General features: G+C 44.6%; 1 protein-coding gene and 1 long non-coding RNA gene across 3 annotated transcripts in view; one reads left to right on the top strand and one right to left on the bottom strand.

Moving 5' to 3' along the window:
* CDK15 (cyclin dependent kinase 15) overlaps positions 1 to 20,242 on the bottom strand; it is a 163,418-nt gene that overhangs the window by 43,409 nt on the left and 99,767 nt on the right. For both annotated transcript variants that reach the window (XM_066575422.1, XM_066575421.1), the window contains one exon: positions 13,254 to 13,302. In XM_066575422.1, the coding sequence (XP_066431519.1) occupies positions 13,254 to 13,302 (49 nt within the window). The remainder of the gene's footprint in view (positions 1 to 13,253; positions 13,303 to 20,242) is intronic.
* The window catches only part of LOC136576266 (uncharacterized), a 63,937-nt gene continuing 49,715 nt past the window's right edge, over positions 6,021 to 20,242 (top strand). Inside the window, exon 1 of the long non-coding RNA XR_010786328.1 lies at positions 6,021 to 6,104. This is a non-coding gene — a long non-coding RNA (uncharacterized lncRNA). The remainder of the gene's footprint in view (positions 6,105 to 20,242) is intronic.

Raw genomic sequence — 20,242 nt, forward strand, 5'->3', positions numbered from 1 at the left:
CTTCAAGTAAAAGTTAGAGCCAACTGTATAATTCATGAATTACTAGTACACAAATAGAATGAGCCGCATAACGTCAAACGTACGACAAATAGTAATTAGCGTTGTGTGTTACAGAATGCTAATTTGTGTTGTACAATATTACTCTGTGACACAAAATTCTAATGTAGATCTGTGTTTATGTAAAAAAAGTTAAAAGTTTTGTGTTTCTGAAATTAACATTTAGAGGAACGACAATCAAAAGATAAAACTATATACTTTTTGGGTCAAAGTAATTGTCACGTCTGTGTCGGACAAGGGTTAATGGTGCATTAACCCTTGTCCTGCATAACAAGGTGGCAGGTCTTGGCTTGTGTCAAGGCCACCATGCCAGGACGCAGTGCAACCAACAAGCCGTGACAGTAATAGTCTACAATTCGTTTTTTGTTCAATATTCATTGAAATACATGTAAATGAAGAACATATGATAGCATTTTGTGACCACTTTATGGCAGTACATACCATACTGTATCTCAGAACAGCATGCATATTTTTTTGAATGCACGCAACTGGTTACTGTGGTACCACAGAAAATCACTGCATAGAAATATTCAGTTCACTAAAACAAAGTGACTAGTGAGCAACTTTTCATTCGTTCATCTTTGAAACACTGCTTGTCCACAGTGAATGAAGACGAGTGGCCAAAAGAGATCTCCAGAACGCTCTGCCTGCCTTGAGCGAACCACTTTCACTCCTGTGTGAATGCACTGGAGCAGTACGTCTCAGGACGACAGTCAGATAGTATTGCTCATCGTGATCGTCCAGTCAATAAAATCGGGCCCATTTATGCAAAATCAGATCGGTCACCCTGCCCAGATTTTTAGCATAAAATCACCAAAAAGTATTTTAAAAAAAGAGACGGTAAGTCAGGTTTGAACCTAGAATTCCAGCAGTCCTAACAACTGAGTCACACTTGTCTGTTCTGTCCGAGAGGAGGAGAAGAACAACAAGAATGAACACAAAGAGAACATAATAACCCATCCAGATGTTATCCTTCGACAGATGTGAAGCTAGACCTCCAGCACTGCAAAGCAGTATTAATAACTACTGAGCCACCAAACTTGTCCTTTCTGCACCCGGCAGTCGTCCCATGTAAAGCCTCTCTTACAAGTGACTTTATGGGAATATTTGGCTAGCTGAGCATATTCAATACTAGTCAAGAATAGTCATTTTTGGTTGATTGGTAGCTTAAAAGCAATGGACAGGAAGAAATAAAGAATACGTAGTGTAGCATAGTGATGTCTACTAAAGATAGGTGGTGAGTCCAAGAGGCACAGCAGCTGGGTGTTAATTACACGCCAACAAATCCATTTAATAGACAGAATATAAAACAAAGATTTCAGGCCACTAAACCCAAGAAGAGATGAAGTTTTGTTTGCTGTAAAACACAGTAGATTCCATTCCTCTTCAGCCTTCAGAGGGGCCTGTAATGTAGAACAGCTTCATCTGGCAGCGGCACACGCCCAGCTTTGGGAAATGGAATTTCCAATCACTGTCCAATGCTGTTAGATAAACTCAGACCCAGTATCAAGTTACTGAGGTGTCCGGGGTGTGTGCGACTAGTAATTGAAAGAATCCATTTAGTGTGACTTCAAAACAATGTATAAGAAGCTCAGAGGGCTTATTTTATTAGTCTGTAACAAATAAGACCATGCCAGTGGCCTAATAAATGTCGCTCAAGTGGAATTAGCACCCAAATTCAAGTGTTTGTTTAGAAGTGTATCATACAGTTTAATCTTCTGGATATTCTAATAATAAACAATAGATAATGAAGCCACTTAAATTAATCACCTCTGAGTAGGGGCTTGGCTAAAGGCTCATGGGCCCGGGTGCAAAAGTTTATCGTGGAGCCTGCCCAACTTCTCTTAACTCCTTAATGCAGAGGCTAGCTTGAAGCTTCTGGGCCCCAATGCAAAACCTGTAACAACTATAATGCTTTATTCATAGTACTCGGCTCCCTATATAGAGAAGAGAGGCCTTAAAGGACCCTAAGGCTCCTGGGCCCAGGTGCAACTGCATCCCCTATAGTTACGCCAGTGTGTCTAAGTATATGTACAGTAAACTACCCTGGCTTTTGTGTCATTTTGCAACAGATTTTTGGAGGGTTTTTATGACAAATGTATTATTTCTTGCACTCCACTTGTCAACCTGCAGAAGGTGAATTAATACCTTTTGATGTAGTTTTGTGGCTTAAGATACCTTTATACTGTATGACTGTTGGGCGCATAAGAGCCTGACAGTCGTTCCAACAACTATAACTTCTGTGCTTTCACATAGGAGTGATCATTGTTCAGAGGCTGAGCGCCGCAGAAGTCTCTTCCAGCCACCCGCCTCCAGTTACTGAAAACAGGCAGTCGCTCAAAGATTGAGCAACTCCTCTTTACACTGAGCAAGAAACTGCTTAGTAGTCCTTACGTTTCAGTGAGCTAAAACGGAATGACTAGTGAGTACCAAATAACTTCTAGCTCAGTCTTCTGTCGGGAGAGTATGTACACCGACCAACTGTTGCCCATAATTACTCGTTTGCGCAATTATTTGAGTGACTATTGGCCCGTGTAAAGGCAACTTCTCTCCTGCTGCCCAAACCTGAGCGTCAGATTCTGGTTGTCATTATCAAGCTACTTGAGGATGTTTATGCAGAAGCAGTAAGTGCCAGAAATTTCAGAGCCCAATTCTTCACCAGGGTCCAGAGAAAAGAGGAGAACATTCAACAATATTCTAACAGTCTTCAGGAAATCCTAGCCAGCATACAAAAATGAGACGCATGCGGAATGAACACCATGGGCTCGATGGACCAAATCTTGAGAGATCAGTATATCCTTGGGCTATGCCCCTTTGCCAGATTCTATGTTGGTCGGTCTTGGCTGATCCTTTGCTAACTTTCCACTGATTGCTTGCCAAAGCTGTTGCTCAGAGCAAGAATGAAAACTATGGACCATATGATATAAGGTCACAAACCATGGTGGTCTGAATACCTGCCTGATCGTATGTGGGCTTGCTACAGCCGTGTCCACAATACCACAAGTTACAATCCATACATGCTGCTTAATGGACAAGGTGGAAGAGAAATTGTTGAACTGCATCTTGAGCAACCAGAGGATATCACCAAAAGCATAAGTTGTCGAGCCTTGTCCTGCGGTGGCTCGCAGGACAAGGTCTTCAACAGAAGATGCATGTAGCCAGAACCCCAGTACAAGAAATTCAGCTGCAGCCTGCCGATCGAGTACTGGTCCAAGAAAATCGTCCAAACGCAGAACTCAAAGATGGAAAGTCGAGCCTTACAGAGTATTAATCTGCATATGTAGTACAATCAGACAGTACTGGTGCTCATCCCCAAATCTTGCATCGGAACATGCTGAAGCCCTGTCAATTCCATGGCCAGGACAGGCACGAGTTCCCACAGACTAGAGAGTGGAGGCCGGCAGTAGAAGGGAGAAACTCTCCGAGTGAAGTGCAGATGAGGATTTGATGTGACTATTTGAGTGTAGAGGCAACTGAGTAGCTGAGCGGGCTGTAGACCGCTGCCTGCGCTAACCCTGTGTCTGGAGAGACCTCTGCTGCAGATGTTTCGAGTTGCAGATTCCCAAAGCCTACAGCCAGAGGGATCACGCATGAAACAGCCATGAAGGAGGACATATCATTTAACAGTTACCCAGATCGGAGACCACTGAGGAACATCAGAGGCCTCATAACCTCAACAACGGAACAGAGGATGCCAGAGGTTGTGATTGAGGATGGGCCTCTATAAAAACCGACTGTGCACACACGAACAGCTGGCATTAGATAGCAAGCAAGCCTGCCAGTCTGTCGGACGTCCACAGTTGGACACGTGCCCCTTAAAACTATGGCTACTCAAAATGCCTACTTGCAAAGGATGGGTCTTTCACTGATGTAGTTTGATAACTATATGCAGAGATTATGCAGTTCCTAACCCCTAAGTGATTACTGGACTGTAGTGATATTTTAAAGCAGACTGGCATAGCAATCACTCCTTCTCATGTTAGAAATGCATTCATCCCAAATAGCTCATTTACATATATTTTACTAAACATAACAAACACACAAAGTGATTAAAAATGACAATCTACTATGAAAAAAATTGCTTTGATTTAAAGGAACCCTAAAAGTTGAAAATTCACAAAACAAAATCAATCCCGGCAATTCCTCCCTTAATCTCCGGTTTGTTTTATGTTAATTTTATATTATGTTGCATGAATTCAGAGGACGCCAAGGGGAGGATTCCTGTGTTATGCATAGTCCACCGAGGCCCTGCACCTAGCACAGTGTATCAGCAATGCCTGTAGTGTTTCTTTCATAAGCCATTCCACTTGGACTTGCTCTTTATGGGTAAATCCACATATAGCATAAACGCTGTAGATTTTCTGCAGTATTTTACAGTACAAGCCATGTGGATGAGACTTCAAAAAATCTCAACCACTTGCTGCGGAAAAAAAATCTGCATGTCAATTTATGCTGCGGATTTTCACTGCAAATTTCTCCCCTTTAAATGTCTGTGGTAATTCAGCACCAAAATCTGTGGCAAATCTGTTGTTAAAGCCCATATAGATAAAACGATTTTCGCTCAAAAGCCATCTTTTGAGCGATAATCTTTGTGTCTAAGCTTGCTGCCATCATGCACTATTCGTTCATCGGTGATTTCTAGCAAGCTAGTTAGAAATCACCAATGACTCTTATCAGCGCCGCCCACTGATTTTCTCAGCGGGCGGCGCTGATAGTATTCTTTCAGCTGGTATCCCGCTGGCAGTTTTCAGAAAGATACCAGCTGAAAGCTCTGAGAACAATGCAGTTGTTTGAATATACAAAACAGTTGCTTTGTTCTCGGAGTTATCCTGGTAGTATCCCGTTCTGTCTGCATTAACTCTTAAGTAGCTAATTAGCTACTTGGAGTAATGCAATGATGATCGCTCAAAACTGTCACTTAAACTGTCGTTTGAGCGATTATCTTTCAGTGTAAATGGGCCTTAACATAATCTTGCTGTAGCACATTTTAACATGCAACAAAACCTGCAGCAGAGTCCCATATGGACATAGTAGCAGAATCACACAGTTTAGTATTGGTGCAGATTTTCATGTTTTTGGCATGCATTCAAAAAGTTCCCTCCTTATGATTCACTTCTGATGTGGCTTAAAAATGCACATATTTTAGTAACTTTCCCCTATGTGAACCCTGCCCTAGGGTTGTTAAAATTGACGCTACTCAAAGAAAAAGCAATTGAATTGCAATCTTTTCAGAAATAGACTATTTCAGGACTATAGCTGTATAAACTAGGAACACACTAATGAACGGACTATGATTAATATATTCTGCCAAAACCTATGGAGTTTGCACACATTAAAAAAACTGCCTTGGGTTTGCAAAGCATATGAACCAATTTAAATAGTCAAAACTTGATACAACCCAATTTAACGCACAGATTGGCTTCATTCAAAAACTGCCAAATGTTTTTGCACGCTCCTTCATTTCCTGTTTTTTTAAGCTTTTTGGAACCTGTATTGGTTTTAAACTTGATCTTTTAAACGAGATATATATATATATATTTGCATCCCAGCACCTGATAAGAATATAAATCCCTAGACAAGCCAAGACTTTCCTTTGAAGTTGTGGTCTTTAAAATGGTTTGGCCGCTGGAAACCCCTGAGGGCGTGTGTTTTTCTTCTTTTCCTTTCAGCCTTCTCCCTTGAATGGCAGAAGGGCTCGATCATTTTATGAAGGACTGAAAATTGTCTGCAAAAGAGCGAGTGACAACGACACTGAATACAGGGGTCACGGCGGCAATTGTGTCCGGGGCCCCTGCCCTTCAGTTCACATACAATGCTGGTATTATGGGCAAGAACAATTGCAGTGAAGACGAGAAATTAGTACTCCTTCTTCTGGGTAGAACTGCTCCAAACCCCTTTCTAGAGTGTGATGGCTGCATATGTTACTTCCCCTCCATCGGACATTTTCATTCTCTCTATGCATTTTTATCAACCTGGATAAGATACATTATTCTGTTCTTTTCTCCTGGCAGTAATGAACCAACTCAACATGAGCTGAGAAGAGTGAGGTAAGACGTCTCTGGACCCTATAAGGTACAGAAATGTGGATAGGGTATAATTATATTTTAGAACAACCCCTTTAAGGGCTCATTCACATAACCGAATGCGTATAACGCTGCCGGGGTCCCGCAGCGGTTTACCGGTCTGTGTGAGCCAGCGGAGGCCCGGCTATCACCGTGTATGGCAGCGAGTGCACGCGGTCATGTGCAGTGTGACTTTTGTCTTTTTTTTCAAAAATTCCACGCTCTGTCTTATAGCGGGGCTGCATATGCATCGTCGCCGATATGCAATGTATTGTGTATGGAAAGTGTTGCATACGCTACCCATATAAAAGAATAGGGCTCAGGCTGTGTGATAGGTGGTTAAATAGAGCATGCCACAATCTTTTCACGTGCGTGTTTACACGCCAATGTGAACAGATCAATGTATGTCCCTGTACTTTCATTGACTTCATTCATCGCATGTTACATGGCCGTGCATAGTATGCGCCAAAATCAGGGCTGAGTGAATGAGCCCTGAAGAAGACATGTGTACTAGCTTTTGGCCCGGCCACCAGCTACCGCTGTTCTCTGCTATTTCCATTGAAGAAGTAGTCTATTTCCCTGGCAATGAGCAGTAAACAACCAGAGGGCAGATGAATCAAGTGCTGCAATATCTGGAGAACGGAGCGTTTTGGAAATAAACATCTTCTGGGTGAGGGCATTGCTTTGTGATTTTGAACACATTGAAATAGGATTCCCAAGATGGGAAAGCAGAATCGGTTTCTAACTGCTTCTGCCTTCTCTCTTGCAGCCCGCATAGTGCTCAATGAGCGCTATGTAGTGAAGAGAGAAAGCAGAAATGCCACTTGCGATATTCAACCCACCAATCACATTACCCGGGTGCCCCCTGTCACACTAGAGCTTTGGGTGTTTTCCCATGAAACTGGGGCTCTTATGATGCCCAGCTACAGTGGAAAAGTGTGAGACTAAAAAAAAAAAAAAAAGCCAATGTGAATGTTCTCTAGAGGTCTTATATGACGTCATGGGGGCATAGATTTAAAAAAAAATTCACAAAAATAAGTTTAAAAAAAATACAAAATAAAACAAAAATTTATATAAAAGAGAAAATGACTAGAGATGAGCGAGCATACTCGCTAAGGACAATTACTTGATCGAGCATTGCCCTTAGCGAGTACCTGCCCGCTCGACAGAGAAGGTTCGGCTGTCGGTGCAGGTGACAGTGGAGTTGCGGCAGTCAGCAGGGGGGAGCGGGGGGGAGAGAGAGATATCTCCACTCCATTCCTCCCCGCTCTCCCCCGGAGCTCCCCGCCCGCCGCTGGCAGCCGAATCTTTGCTCCCAAGCGGGCAGGTACTCGCTAAGGGCAATGCTCGATCAAGCAATTGCCCTTAGCGAGTATGCTCGCTCATCTCTAAACATGACCCAACCAATATCGTCTCTATCTGCACCCTGTAATCCGAGGTTATGCAAATTGTAAAATCAAAACCTTTGAAGCAAAAAGAACCCCTCCTATACTTTATTTTAGTGTAACTATACTCATTTTAAAAAGAAACTATAATTTAAAAAATTTTTTAGCCTTTTTACTAGAGATGAGCGAGCGTACTCGGAAAAGCACTACTCGCTCGAGTAATTTGCTTTATCCGAGTATCGCTGTGCTCGTCCCTGAAGATTCGGATGCCGGCACGGAGCGGGGAGCTGCAGGGGAGAGCGGGGAGGAACGGAGGGGAGATCTCTCTCTCCCTCTCTCCCGCCCGCTCTCCCCTGCTCCCCGCTGCGACTCACCTGTCAGCCGCAGCGGCACCCGAATCTTCAGGGACGAGCACAGCGATACTCGGATAAAGCAAATTACTCGAGCGAGTAGTGCTTTTCCAAGTACGCTCGCTCATCTCTACTTTTTACCCCTAATAAAACTAAAAAAATGGTGAAAAAAATCAGTACAAAAAGATATTTAAAAAAATAGCCCTATATGTCATGGAAACAAAAAGCAGCAAAAAATAATTTTGGTAGCTGAAGAAAAAAAAAAAAAAAATAGAGCTGTAAAACCACCACAGGGGTAAAACCCCTAAAATGTTTCTGGTCCTTAAAGGGTTAAGTGCAATGGCTACTGAATGATGCTGAAAAATGCTGGAGACTCAGAAACACTATTTATGAACATTGTCACGTCTTGTTAGCTACCCTGTTTCCCTGGGGAAAAAAACATACCCTGAAAAAAGACATAGCATGATTTTCCAGAATTTTTGAGGATGCAAAATGATTTTTCAGGCTTTTTAAAAATGCTTGAAATATAAGCCCTACTCCAAAATTAAGCCCTGCTAACAGTTAATTAAAAAGTCAATTTAAATAGTGTCCAGGCAGCTATACATGTAAAAAAAGTTAAACCTTTTTGAACAAAAATTAATATAAGACACTGTCTTATTTTTGGGGAAACACGGTAGTTTATAGCACTGTATTGATGCACGAGCCTCAATATGTTAAACGGTTGTTCTTGGTGAACACTTTTAATTTCCCTTTTCCAGTTGACGGTACAATTGGCACACAGCAATAAACACAAGATGCCTATATAAATCAGGGACTACATGTGTAACCGTTATAGGACTGCACTGCAGGCACGGTCGGATGCCATAATGTTGTTTTCTGTCTTATGAGGGTTTCCTCGCACTAAATTGATAATGAATTCAGCAAATTCTCCCACACAGCACATGGCGAGTCACGTGGGAGCGTTCAGTCTTACTGCTGTTTCTGCTCTTGTTAGACACAAGTTTTAGTCGACTTGCCTTTGACAGTCCCAGTTGGGGCTTCCTTTTAAGAGCCAAGACCCCTCCCTTGCTGCCATCTGTTCAAGTGTTTCATGCTCAGGCTCACATATTGTAGTGTATGGCATGAGGGATGGGGCACATATTTTTATGGCTAGCTGGCTGAGGGAGGCCTGCAGGTGCCATCGCCTGTGTTGTGTCAGGTGATGGGGTGAGAAAGAATCTGAAGGAGACAGGTGTGTGTATCAATGCCTAAGTATCATCTTCTTGAGAATGTGGACACAAAACCGCAATGGTGATTTTTCAACATAGGGACTTTGTTTTAATCATTGTGCTCTACCATGTCTGCATCCTATAGTGGGAAGATGATCCATATGGTACAATAGGTATAGAATAATCACATCTATTAACAGTATGTTACAAGTGAGAACTCTAGTTTATGCCAGGACTACAACAGCATGAACCATGTCTTTTAGGGCTTATTCAGACGACCGTATATCGACCACGTATTCACGCCGGCTGATATACGGTGTCCCTCTCTGCAGGGGGGGGAGGCTGAAAGAGGCAGGAGCAGTGCTCTGAGCTCCCGCCCCCTCTCCGCCAACTCTCCACCCCCCCTCCGCCCCTCTGCACTATTTGCATGAGGGGAGGCGGGATGGGGCGGAGCTAATTCCTGAAACTTGGCCCAGCCCCGTCCCGGCTCCTCTCATTGCAAATTGTGCAGAGGAGCGGAGAGGAGGTGTAAAGGAGGCAGAGAGGGGGCGTAAAGGAGGCAGAGAGGGGGCGGGAGCTCAGTGCACTGCTCCCGGATCTTCCAGCCTCCTCGCCCTGCAGAGAGAGACGCCGTATATCGTCTGAAGCCGCCCTTAAACGGCTCTAAACTCCAGCAAAAAACAAAGACTCAACTTTGATTTGCAACTATTCCATAGGGTTTAAGCTGCTGCAAGAGAGTAATCTTCACCATGCGGTGTAACTAATGCAAGTATTTTATTGTACAAGTTGTTACAGATGTGGCAAATTATGGGGCTTTTTTTAAACAAAAATAAGGGTCTACATAATCAATGAAAGGCATCTTTTTACATGGAAAAGTTTTTTTCCCCACTATTTATTACTTTTTTCCTAAGTCAAAAGAGGAACTTGAATATGCAATCTTCAGATCACTCATATAATAAACTGCAATACTTCTGTATTACAGTGTAATTTCAGTAATTGTAAGTTTTTAGGAGTTTTGCAACCCATCACCCCCCCCCCCCCCTTTCCCTCTCGAGATGACATGATAGTAGGAGCCACCCTCCCCCCCCTATGATCAGCATTGACTGTGGCATCTATGGAGTTAAATTGCTAAGGTTGGAATCCTCTTCAACCCCAGCAGTTAGTGCAGAATGACAGCTGTACAATATAGCTACAATCACAAATGATGCACAATGAGGGTTCAGGCTCAGCTACTGAGCCAGAGACCATTACTGTGCCATATTAGTATGACACTTGTGCAAAGTGCATGTGACCCATGGAGTACTATTATGGCATTGAGCAGAAAGAGGTTTATAATATCATACGAGTATCCAACATAGATATAGATGGGATGATAACTTGTAATGCTGACATTTAGGGTTTATTCAGACGATCGTATATCGGCCAGGTATTCACGCTCGGCCAATGTAGGTGTCCCTCTCTGCAGGGGGAGGAGGCTGGAAGAGTCGGGAGCAGTGCTCAGAGCTCCCACCCCCTCTCTGCCTCCTCTCCACCCCCTCTCCACCCCTCAGCACTATTTGCAATGGGAGGCGTGGGACAGGGTGGAGCCAAGTCCCCTGCACTTAGCTCTGCCCCCACCTGCCCCTCTCATTGCAAATAGTGCCGAGGGGCGGAGAGGGGCGGGAGTGCACTGCTCCTGGGTCTTCCAGCCTCCTCCCCCTGCAGAGAGGGACACCGTATATAGGCCGGGCAAGAATACCCCGCCGATATACGGTCATCTGAATAAGCCCTTAGGGTGCATTGTCACGTAACAAAAAACACTTGCGATTGAGACTTCGCCCAGCCACAGCTGCCAATAGCTGCACTAGCTTGTGGACCTGATCGGCAAGATCGTGCTTGTCTTGACTGCCGCAGCTGGGCAAAGTCTCAGCTGCACACAGTTCTTGTTACGTGTGAACGCACCCTTACAGTCAGTAGGACACTGTCAGACAGGTGGATGTGGATCTGCTTTGTCACACACCAGTGTGGTTGTGGGCCAACTGAGGTGGCAGCAACTGTGGAACGCTGGTCTTCACGCTTAACCCCTCCAAAGTAGGATACCGGCTTTGGTGCAGGGTCCCCACCCGGCTGTGTGGCTGCTGACACAACACTGGACCAAGGCGCAGTACCTGAAGATCTGAACAGGTCCATAGTAAAAGGGCAATCTTGAGTCAGCACTGGCAGCACATGTGCATAAACAAGGAACAGGATGTATGTCAGGGTACACAGCAGACAGTGTGGTCCAGAATACAGAGCCGAGGTTAGGGAGCACATAAGTCAGTTTGGTCAGTATACAAGAAAGGGTCAAAACCATAACATATCAATAGGGGGCTTCATCAAAAATGGGAGGATGAGACCAAATTGCCTAAGTGCAGGAATGGGATTGAAGGAGAACAGACCTCGAGAGGGAGTAGGAGTGTGCACGAACCCCATAGGCAGGCAGCAGGGATGCAGAGGAGGACAACGCTTGACATGTAGGATGGCAGCGCACAGGTAAGGCATGGGAGCGGCGGTGATGTTCCACGACAGACACTTTATTGTCCGTTTATGCTCTGCTGTCACAATCTCCTAGATCTTACCACTACACATTAGTGTTGAACACTATTTCAATTTTCTGCAAGAAAAAGCACCTATTTTTTAAGCTGTTTCCAAGATCTGATTCTGATAAAATCATTAGACCAGTGTAATGTGTCTACCCAACTGTGTGTCTGCAATCCTTGGTGTCGGATGCCGCAACTGCATCCTCGGCGGTGGCACTAGGAAACTGGCTGGGCAGGATATAGGCAGAGTGCACAACCATCCAAACAAATCTGTATCATTATTCTGGTGTATGTCTTTAAATCAAACTAGAGGGTCTTTCCTGATCTGCTAGCGGACTTTGATAGAGAAGTCAACGGTTCAATCAGTGTACCTCTTCAGCAGCCTATGAAAGTGCTCAGCGCTCTATCTAAATGCCTCCTTCCCATCTGCTTTTGCCATTTATTGAACTGTTCTACCTGCTGTACTATCCTTGTGTTATTCTCTGTCTTCTGTGTTACTGATCTGGTTTACTAGACTACCCTTCTGGATTACCCTCTCCTGCCGATACCTGATTCTGACCTTGGACTTGCCTGACTTCCCGCTTGTTTGCCTTCTTGTACCTTGTAGTGCTCCTGGTTTCTGCCCCTGCTCTGACCTGATTCTGATTCTTTCTTATTCATTTTTTCTGGTGTTCCTCTGACTTTCCGGTTTAATCCCCTGACTTTTCATGCCACCAATAAGTGGCTATTGTGTTGATGCACTTTGGTGGTTCATGGCAGTTAAAAACCACATCCCGCTTCGAGGGGCTATAGGGTGAATACCTGCAATTAGAGATGAGCGAGCGTACTCGTTAAGGGAAATTACTTGAGCTAGTATGGGCATTTTCGAGTACATGCCTGCTTGCCCAAAAAGATTCGGGGCCAGCGGGGGGGGGGGGGGGGGGGGGTGGGAACAGGGGGGAGATCTCTCTCTCTCCCCCATGCTCACTCCCACAACTCACCCCCGAATCTCACCCCCGAATCTTTTTGAACGAGCAGGCATGTACTTGAAAATGCCAATACTTGCTCGAGTAATTTGCCTAAACGAGTACGCTCGCCTATCTCTATCTGCAATCCCTAGGTGTTGCTAGCCAGAGCAGCTTGCACCAAGTCTAATTGTGGACACAAATTTGCTAGGCAGGCATTTTTCCTGACATTAACCTAACAAATGTTACAATCAGGTTGCACTCACTTTTATGATTTGTGAGCACACTGAGTTTTCTTTAGGTGTAATACATTCATGCTTTCTTACTAGCAAAATTGTTTGCAGCAGGAGATGGTCAGGGCTAGTGAGGGGGCTTGCATAAGGAGTATAGTTCCCCCTGTAGCTCATCAGCAAACTGTAGACTAGTAGACTATAGTATATTCAGGGCCCACAAAATACAGATTGTTACAAAACACTCTACAGCCAGTTAGGTGGTTTGGGAAGAATCCAAAAACTACATTTTCCCATGGTTGCCTTTCTAGATACTAAAGAGCATACAGACCAATTCCCAAATCCATGGGCATCGGAGTTACACAAATGCTTGCAGGAAGAATAATCCCCACTGTGTGCCTTTCCATGTTTTATACATTTTATTTTTCGTGCATGTGGTATTTCAATACCTTGGCTTACCTTTCCCAGACACTTCCAAACGGTTGCTTCCCTCTTAATGTAAGCCAATCTAAAAAGACATTAAAATAGATATATTAAAATTAATTCAAACAATACGTACAATTGAATTATATTGGACAAATCCACAAACAATTTCTCTGCAGACGGTCATTGATGGAAACTTACTGCCGCGGTTCTCCGCGGTCAGTCTGTCTGTCAGATAGGCTAACCGGCGGAGATTCATCTGCCGGCTCCTGCTCCTGGGCTGCGGCTCCCACGGCGGAGATTCACCACGGGACTTTGCAATGCCCGTGGACAGGGGGCCTTAAAGAGAACCTGTCAGATCGCTAATGGTGCCTGGGAGGTGACCGTTACGGTACTATAGAGTGACAGACACACTAATTTCAGCGTTTTGTCACTGTTTGGCTTGGTGGTTTTGGAAAACTTACATTTCAAAGCTGCAGCCCAGGAAGCATGGAGAGGCTTATTAATAATTTTCATGAATTCACTTCCCCCTACCACTGATTGACAGGTCTCTCTGTAGTGCCATGCATATGGAGTGATCTGTCAATTAGTCAATCAGGAGAGCATGGGGTGGACAAAGAATACATGAATACCAATGAGCCGCAACAGACTCCGCTCTGCCGGTGATGCAAACATTGTAATGTGAGTTTTCCTAAACTGCTAAACCTACCAGTATAAAGTGACGGACCGCTGAAATCAGCAGGTCTGCTATTTACTGTAGTGCTCACAGCCAAGGCACCATTAGGGACCTGACAGATTCCCTTTAAGTGCTAAGAGCGGTATTTATCAGCAACGTATTTCCCCTTTCTTTTAGTGATAATCATGCAGATAGTTGTCTGCTATTAATTAAAAAACATCTTTTTATTTATATACCTAGATTTCTTATTAAAGTATGCTTACAGAGTATTACTTGCAAAAAAAGTTGAGAGGATCTCATGAAAGCTTCCATAGGAGAATCCTTGCAGCTAAATCATGCAAGGTGTGTCTTTCTTGCAGGAGGCATTTACAGTTATAGACTACAGTTAAGCTCTCCTGTAGCCTGTTCAGACAGGCATTGAATGGCTGCGATTGGTACATCAAGCACTGGCCCTGATTGGCTCTGCGACGCAGTGCTCAGCCAATCAGAAGCAGTGCTTCCTGAAGGTGGGGATTTTCCAATCCCTGACCAGAAGAGATGCCTAAAGAGAACTGCCAGAGACCAGGGAGAAGACGGGTCGGAGCCGGACAGCGCTTCTTAGGTGATGTATGTGCTTTTATGTTTTTATGCAGCTAGGGCTTATTTTAGGGCTTTACAGTGGAATTTCCTACTGTAAAAGTTGCATTGCACAAAAACGCGGTTGCAACACAAAACAAAACCACAAATATTAACGGCTTTCACTGGTTTCATTTTCACTATCGGGTTTTTCACCTGTTAATATCCTATCTTTCCAGAACATAGTGAATACAGTCTGTGGGAAAGATTGGGTAGCCGCTATCTTCCTGCGGTTATTTTCAAATGCCTGCGCTCTGGCACGGAGTTTAAAAAGTCGGTGAAGGGGAAGAAATTCCCTTCGTTCAGGCACAACTACAATCCGTGCCAGCGAGTATAGCTACGCCTAAGCTTGTCGGAGTAAGCCCTCACACTGTGGATTGTAAATTCAAAACATGTTCTGAATTCCATGTGGATATTATTCACTACATGTACACTGGGTTGTGAAAATCCTCATCCACACATACCCTGTTTCCCTGAAAATAAGACATACCCTAAAAATAAGACATAGCATGATTTTCCAGAATTTTTGAGGATGCAAAATGATTTTTCAGGCTTTTTCAGAGATGCTTGAAATATAAGCCCTACTCCAAAATTAAGCCCTGCTAACAGTTAATTAATAAAGTCAATTTAAATAGTGTCCAGGCAGCTATACATGTAAAAAAAGTTAAACCTTTTTGAACAAAAATTAATATAAGACACTGTCTTATTTTTGGGGAAACACGGTATTGCGCTGTAAATTCTCCTATATGTTTGGTGCATAAACTGAGGTAGGCTATGAGTTTAGAAAAATAAATTGAATAAAATATCAAACATGTTCATGAATAACTAAATTCCGTTTTATTTAGTTTTATTCTTCTACAACGTCTACTTTGCATTTCACTAGAAGCTGGCATTGGAGCTCTGAGCCCTTGAATTGTTTCTGTATACCCCTAAACTAAAATATTAATATTATTTTATATAGAATTGCAGACAAATACTGATGCTGTGTTATTTAATTTTGCCAGGGGGGTCTGGTGGTAGATGTTATCTTTAAGGAGCAACGAGCTTGTGGGAAAAATTCCCTCTCCCTTCTTAATCTTCTGCCTCCTTGATGTTTGCAGATTGTTTTATTAACAAGTGCCATATTCAATACTGAATATTGCCCAAAAGTGAAGTGAAGCAACTGCAAGACTATCAAAGCAGTGGAAAGCATACATAATTCATAGGGACCCTCTAATCTCTCGAGGGTAGAAAGAAATCAAAACATTTTGAATACAATGTATTGAAAGTGACCTGATCATTGTATAGGATTGTGAATACTTCTATAGACTCTCTCCATGAGACACATCAGAACAAGTGTACGTGGTGTAAAGAGTAGGCAGGTGGTAAAGTTTAAGATAAGGCGTATCTCCTGAAGGTCTTGTTCAACTACTTCTCCATACAAATTGTATAATGTTGGATGCAATGTGAAAAGAAAATGCAAGAATATGCATTGACTGACTACTGTAAGGTTAATGTAGTGTACTTGGTGCATGGGGCTGGTAGATCTCAAGATTAATTGATCAATGTTAAATGGAGGTAAGCAAAGCAATATGGGAATTAAGTACCGTATATACTCGAGTATTAGCCGACCCGAGTATAAGCTGAGTCAAGTATAAGCCGAGCTATACTCGAGTATATACTAGGTAAAAAAAAAAAACCTCCATACTTACCTCCGAGCCGGCGTCTGTGTCTGTGTGGCAAGGTTCTTGAATTTTCCCCGCTGTCATCCCCTGCCGTCCTCTCTGCTAGGCTCTGTCATCTCAGCACTGTGATTGGATCGAGCGCCAGCCAATCACAGCCAGCACTCGATTATTCAGATCCAATCACAGCCTGATGGTGGGGAATTACAGAGCCGAGCAGAGAGGACAGTGGGGAGAATTCAAGCAAATTTGGCACAACAGTGACATTACCAAGAACTGGACGTCCCACAGAGCTGTGGAATACACTGACATACTAAAAATCACAAGATAGGAATTGATATCAAGTAGGACCTCCTTCAGCCCAGCTAATTGCAGTAACTTGACGTGGCATCTATTCTATAAGGGCACAGAAGACATCTGGAGGGATGCTAAGCCATGTCCTCTGGATAGCCACACACAGCTCTGTGGTATTTATAGGTTTAGGATTTCGAATGTGAATGAACCTCTCCACTGCATTAAATGAATGCACATTTAGGCTCATTTCAGGCAAACTTGCAAACCAAGAGTTCGATTGGTAGGAACTTTTCAGAATGTTCCTCGAACCAGTTCTGGACAACTTGGGCTTAATGGCATAGTAATAATAATAATAATAATAATAATCTTTATTTGTATAGCGCCAACATATTCCGCAGCGCTTACATAGACAGGGGGGAATACAGAAAGACAAAATACAAAAATTACAGAACCACGGTTACATATAGTAATCAGTTGATGGAAACAATAGGGGTGAGGGTCCTGCTCCAACGAGCTTACATACTACAAGTAATGGGGTGATACAGAGGGTAAAGGGGCTGGAGATGTGCACAGTATGGCGAGGTGGAGAGTGAGCGATGCTATACACATAGACAATGGTCAGACATTTAGCCGTGTGACGGCAGAAACGGTGTGACTGCAGGAGCGGTTTATGATGGCTAGCAGGGATTGCAGTCAGTAGGTCGGGGAGCATGTTATCAGGCGGAGTACAGAGAGGTTTGTTTAGGGAATGCGGTATGCCTCCCTGAAGAGGTGCGTTTTTAGAGCACGCCTAAAGTTCTGCGAGTCCTGGATTGCTCGAGTAGCCTTTGGTAGTGCGTTCCAGAGGACCGGTGCTGCTCTGGAGAAGTCTTGGAGGCGGGAATGAGAAGTTCGAATTAAAGGGGCGCTCAGTCTGGTTTCATTAGTAGAGCGGAGAGCCCGGGCTGGTTGATGGATTGAGATGAGGGAGGCGATATAGGGTGGCGCTGTACTGTGGAGGGCTTTGTGGATGAAGGTAGCGAGTTTGAATTGAATTCTGTATTTAACGGGCAGCCAGTGCAGTGACCGGCACAGGGCAGAGGCGTCCGAGTAGCGGCTAGACAGGAAGATAAGCCTGGCTGCCGCATTCAGGATGGACTGGAGAGGGTAGAGTCTGGTGCAGGGGAGGCCGATCAGCAACGAGTTGCAATAATCGAGCCGGGAGTGGATGAGGGCGACAATAAGCGTTTTTAACGTCTCCACAGTGAGAAAAGAGCGGATTCTTGCGATGTTCTTGAGGTGCAGCTGACATGTTCGGGCCAGAGATTGGATGTAGGGGGCAAAAGAGAGATCAGAGTCAAATATGACCCCAAGGCAGCGGGCGTGTTGTCTAGGAGTTATGGTGGCGCCACACACTGAGATGGAGATGTCAGGATGAGGTCGGTTAGTGGAGGGTGGAAATACCAGTAAGTCAGTTTTAGAGAGGTTTAGTTTTAGGTAGAGAGAGGACATGGTGTTAGAGACAGCGGACAGACAGTTAGTGATGTTTTGGAGGAAGGGTGCAGAGATGTCACGGGCAGAGGTGTATAGCTGGGTGTCATCAGCGTACAGGTGGTATTTGAGGCCAAAACTCCTGATGGTTTGTCCAATAGGGGCTGTGTAGATAGAGAAGAGAAGGGGGCCAAGGACCGAGCCCTGGGGGACCCCAACAGCAAGGGGAAGAGGAGGGGAGGTAGAGCCAGCAAAGGAGACACTGAAAGAGCGGTCAGATAGGTAAGAGGAGAACCAGGAGAGGGCAGTAGTATCCTTTAGGCCAATGGAGCGTAGCATACTGAGGAGGAGTTTGTGGTCAACAGTGTCAAACGCTGCAGAAAGGTCGAGGAGGATCAGTAGGGAGTAATCGCCCCTCGATTTGGCTGTCAGTAGGTCATTGGATACCCTAGTAAGGGCAGTTTCTGTCGAGTGTTGAGGTCGGAAGCCAGACTGTAGGGGGTCTAGGAGAGAGTTCTCTGATAAATAGCTTACAAGGCGGGAGTAAACAGTAAACTAGGCGTTCTAGTAGTTTGGAGATGAAGGGGAGGTTTGAGATGGGTCTGTAGTTGGCAGCATCAGTCGCGTCCAGAGTCGGTTTCTTTAGCAGTGGGGATATGATGGCGTGTTTGAAAGAAGAGGGAAAGATGCCAGAGGTCAGAGAGAGGTTGAATATAGTGGTGAGATGGGAGATGACCACTGGGGAGAAGGAACGGAGGAGGTGTGAGGGGAGAGGGTCGCTAGCGCAGGTGGTGGGGCGAGCAGAGAAGAGCAATTTGGAGACTTCTTCCTCTGTCGCTGGTCTGAGTACAGACAGTGAGCAGGAGCTAGATGCAGTGCTGACAGGACTAGGGTCAGGGCTAGTCTGGGATTGGGAAGTTATTTCCTGACGGATGTCGTCTATTTTCTTTTTGAAGTAAGCAGCCAACTCTTCAGCACTGAGATCCGTCACTGGGGGCTGCGGTTTTGGGCTGAGAAGGGAGTGAAAAGTATCAAAGAGCCGTTTAGGGTTGTGCGATAATGAGGAGACTAGAGAGGTGAAGTAGACTTGTTTGGCATGGTGGAGGGCGAGGTTGTAGGTTCTGAGCATGAATTTGTAGTGGAGGAAGTCTGGTGCCGTTTGCGATTTCCTCCACAGCCGTTCAGCACTTCTAGAGCACCGCCGGATGAAGCGTGTATGAGGTGTGAGCCAGGGTTGCCGTGTTCTGCATCGAATGGCTCGGGTTCTGGGGGGCGCTGCTTCATCCAGGGTACATTATCCTGCTGGAATATCCCACCATTCTGGGGGTACAGGAAGTCCATGAAGGGTTACAAATGATCACCTAGCAGTGAAACATAGTGGAACCAACCCATGCCATGAGAATACACTCCATACCAATATGTAACCACCACCAGCCTGCACAGTGCCTTTTTGACAACTGGGGTCCACAGTTTCATGGAGTTTGTACCACACAAGACCCCTACCATCAGCCAGAAACAATTGTTACTGTGACTCATTGAACCACACCACGTTACCAGTCCTCTAGGGTCCAGTTAGCAGCTGTAGTGGCCCAGTACATGATCCAGATCCTCTCCATAAATGTCATACATGTTTGTCTTATGTTGATGCACTGTGCAAACCTGTCCTGTTAGTTCCAGTGTGTGTGTTGCACAGCTGCGGCGCTAGAAGGGTTAAATGCTTAATTAAATCCAAGCCTGCATCTAAATGTATGAGTTATGTTATGTCATGTGGTATGAGAGAAGGTATAAATGGCAGTGCTAGAGAGCGAGAAATGGTCCATCTCTTCAGTAGTGTTGCTGTTCAGGGGGTCCAGGTACATTGGGGCACCTTCAGCCTCCCTGTGCTGAAGCATGGAAGAAGAGAAGTGATTTCCCGTACTGTTTGTGTTTTGGATGTGAGTGGATTGAGCCCCCCAAACATGAGAGCATTTGTAAGTAACTACTTCTTCTCAAGGCCAGTGCAGAGGTACTATCTCATCATTTAAGCTTTCCTACGCAGCTGTCTAGAGCCAGGATCACAGCGTAGAGGTACACCCTTCAATTGTCACACCCACGCGTCTGCAAGTCGGGGCGGAGGTACTGCAAAAAAATAATCTTTACTTCGTTTTGAAGTCATTTGCCTGCACTGTAAAGTCTTTAAATGAACTGCCTTGTATAATTTGTTCCAGTTTTCAAGTAAAGGTTTATGCGAGGCTCTAACCGTTACCAGGGACCCGTGGTACTGTCTGTGACTGCATTTATTTGTGGGTCTTCTGCTCTCAAATCCCATG

This window comes from Eleutherodactylus coqui, chromosome 8 (genome assembly GCF_035609145.1).
Source record: "Eleutherodactylus coqui strain aEleCoq1 chromosome 8, aEleCoq1.hap1, whole genome shotgun sequence".
In the NCBI taxonomy this organism is placed as follows: domain Eukaryota; kingdom Metazoa; phylum Chordata; class Amphibia; order Anura; family Eleutherodactylidae; genus Eleutherodactylus; species Eleutherodactylus coqui.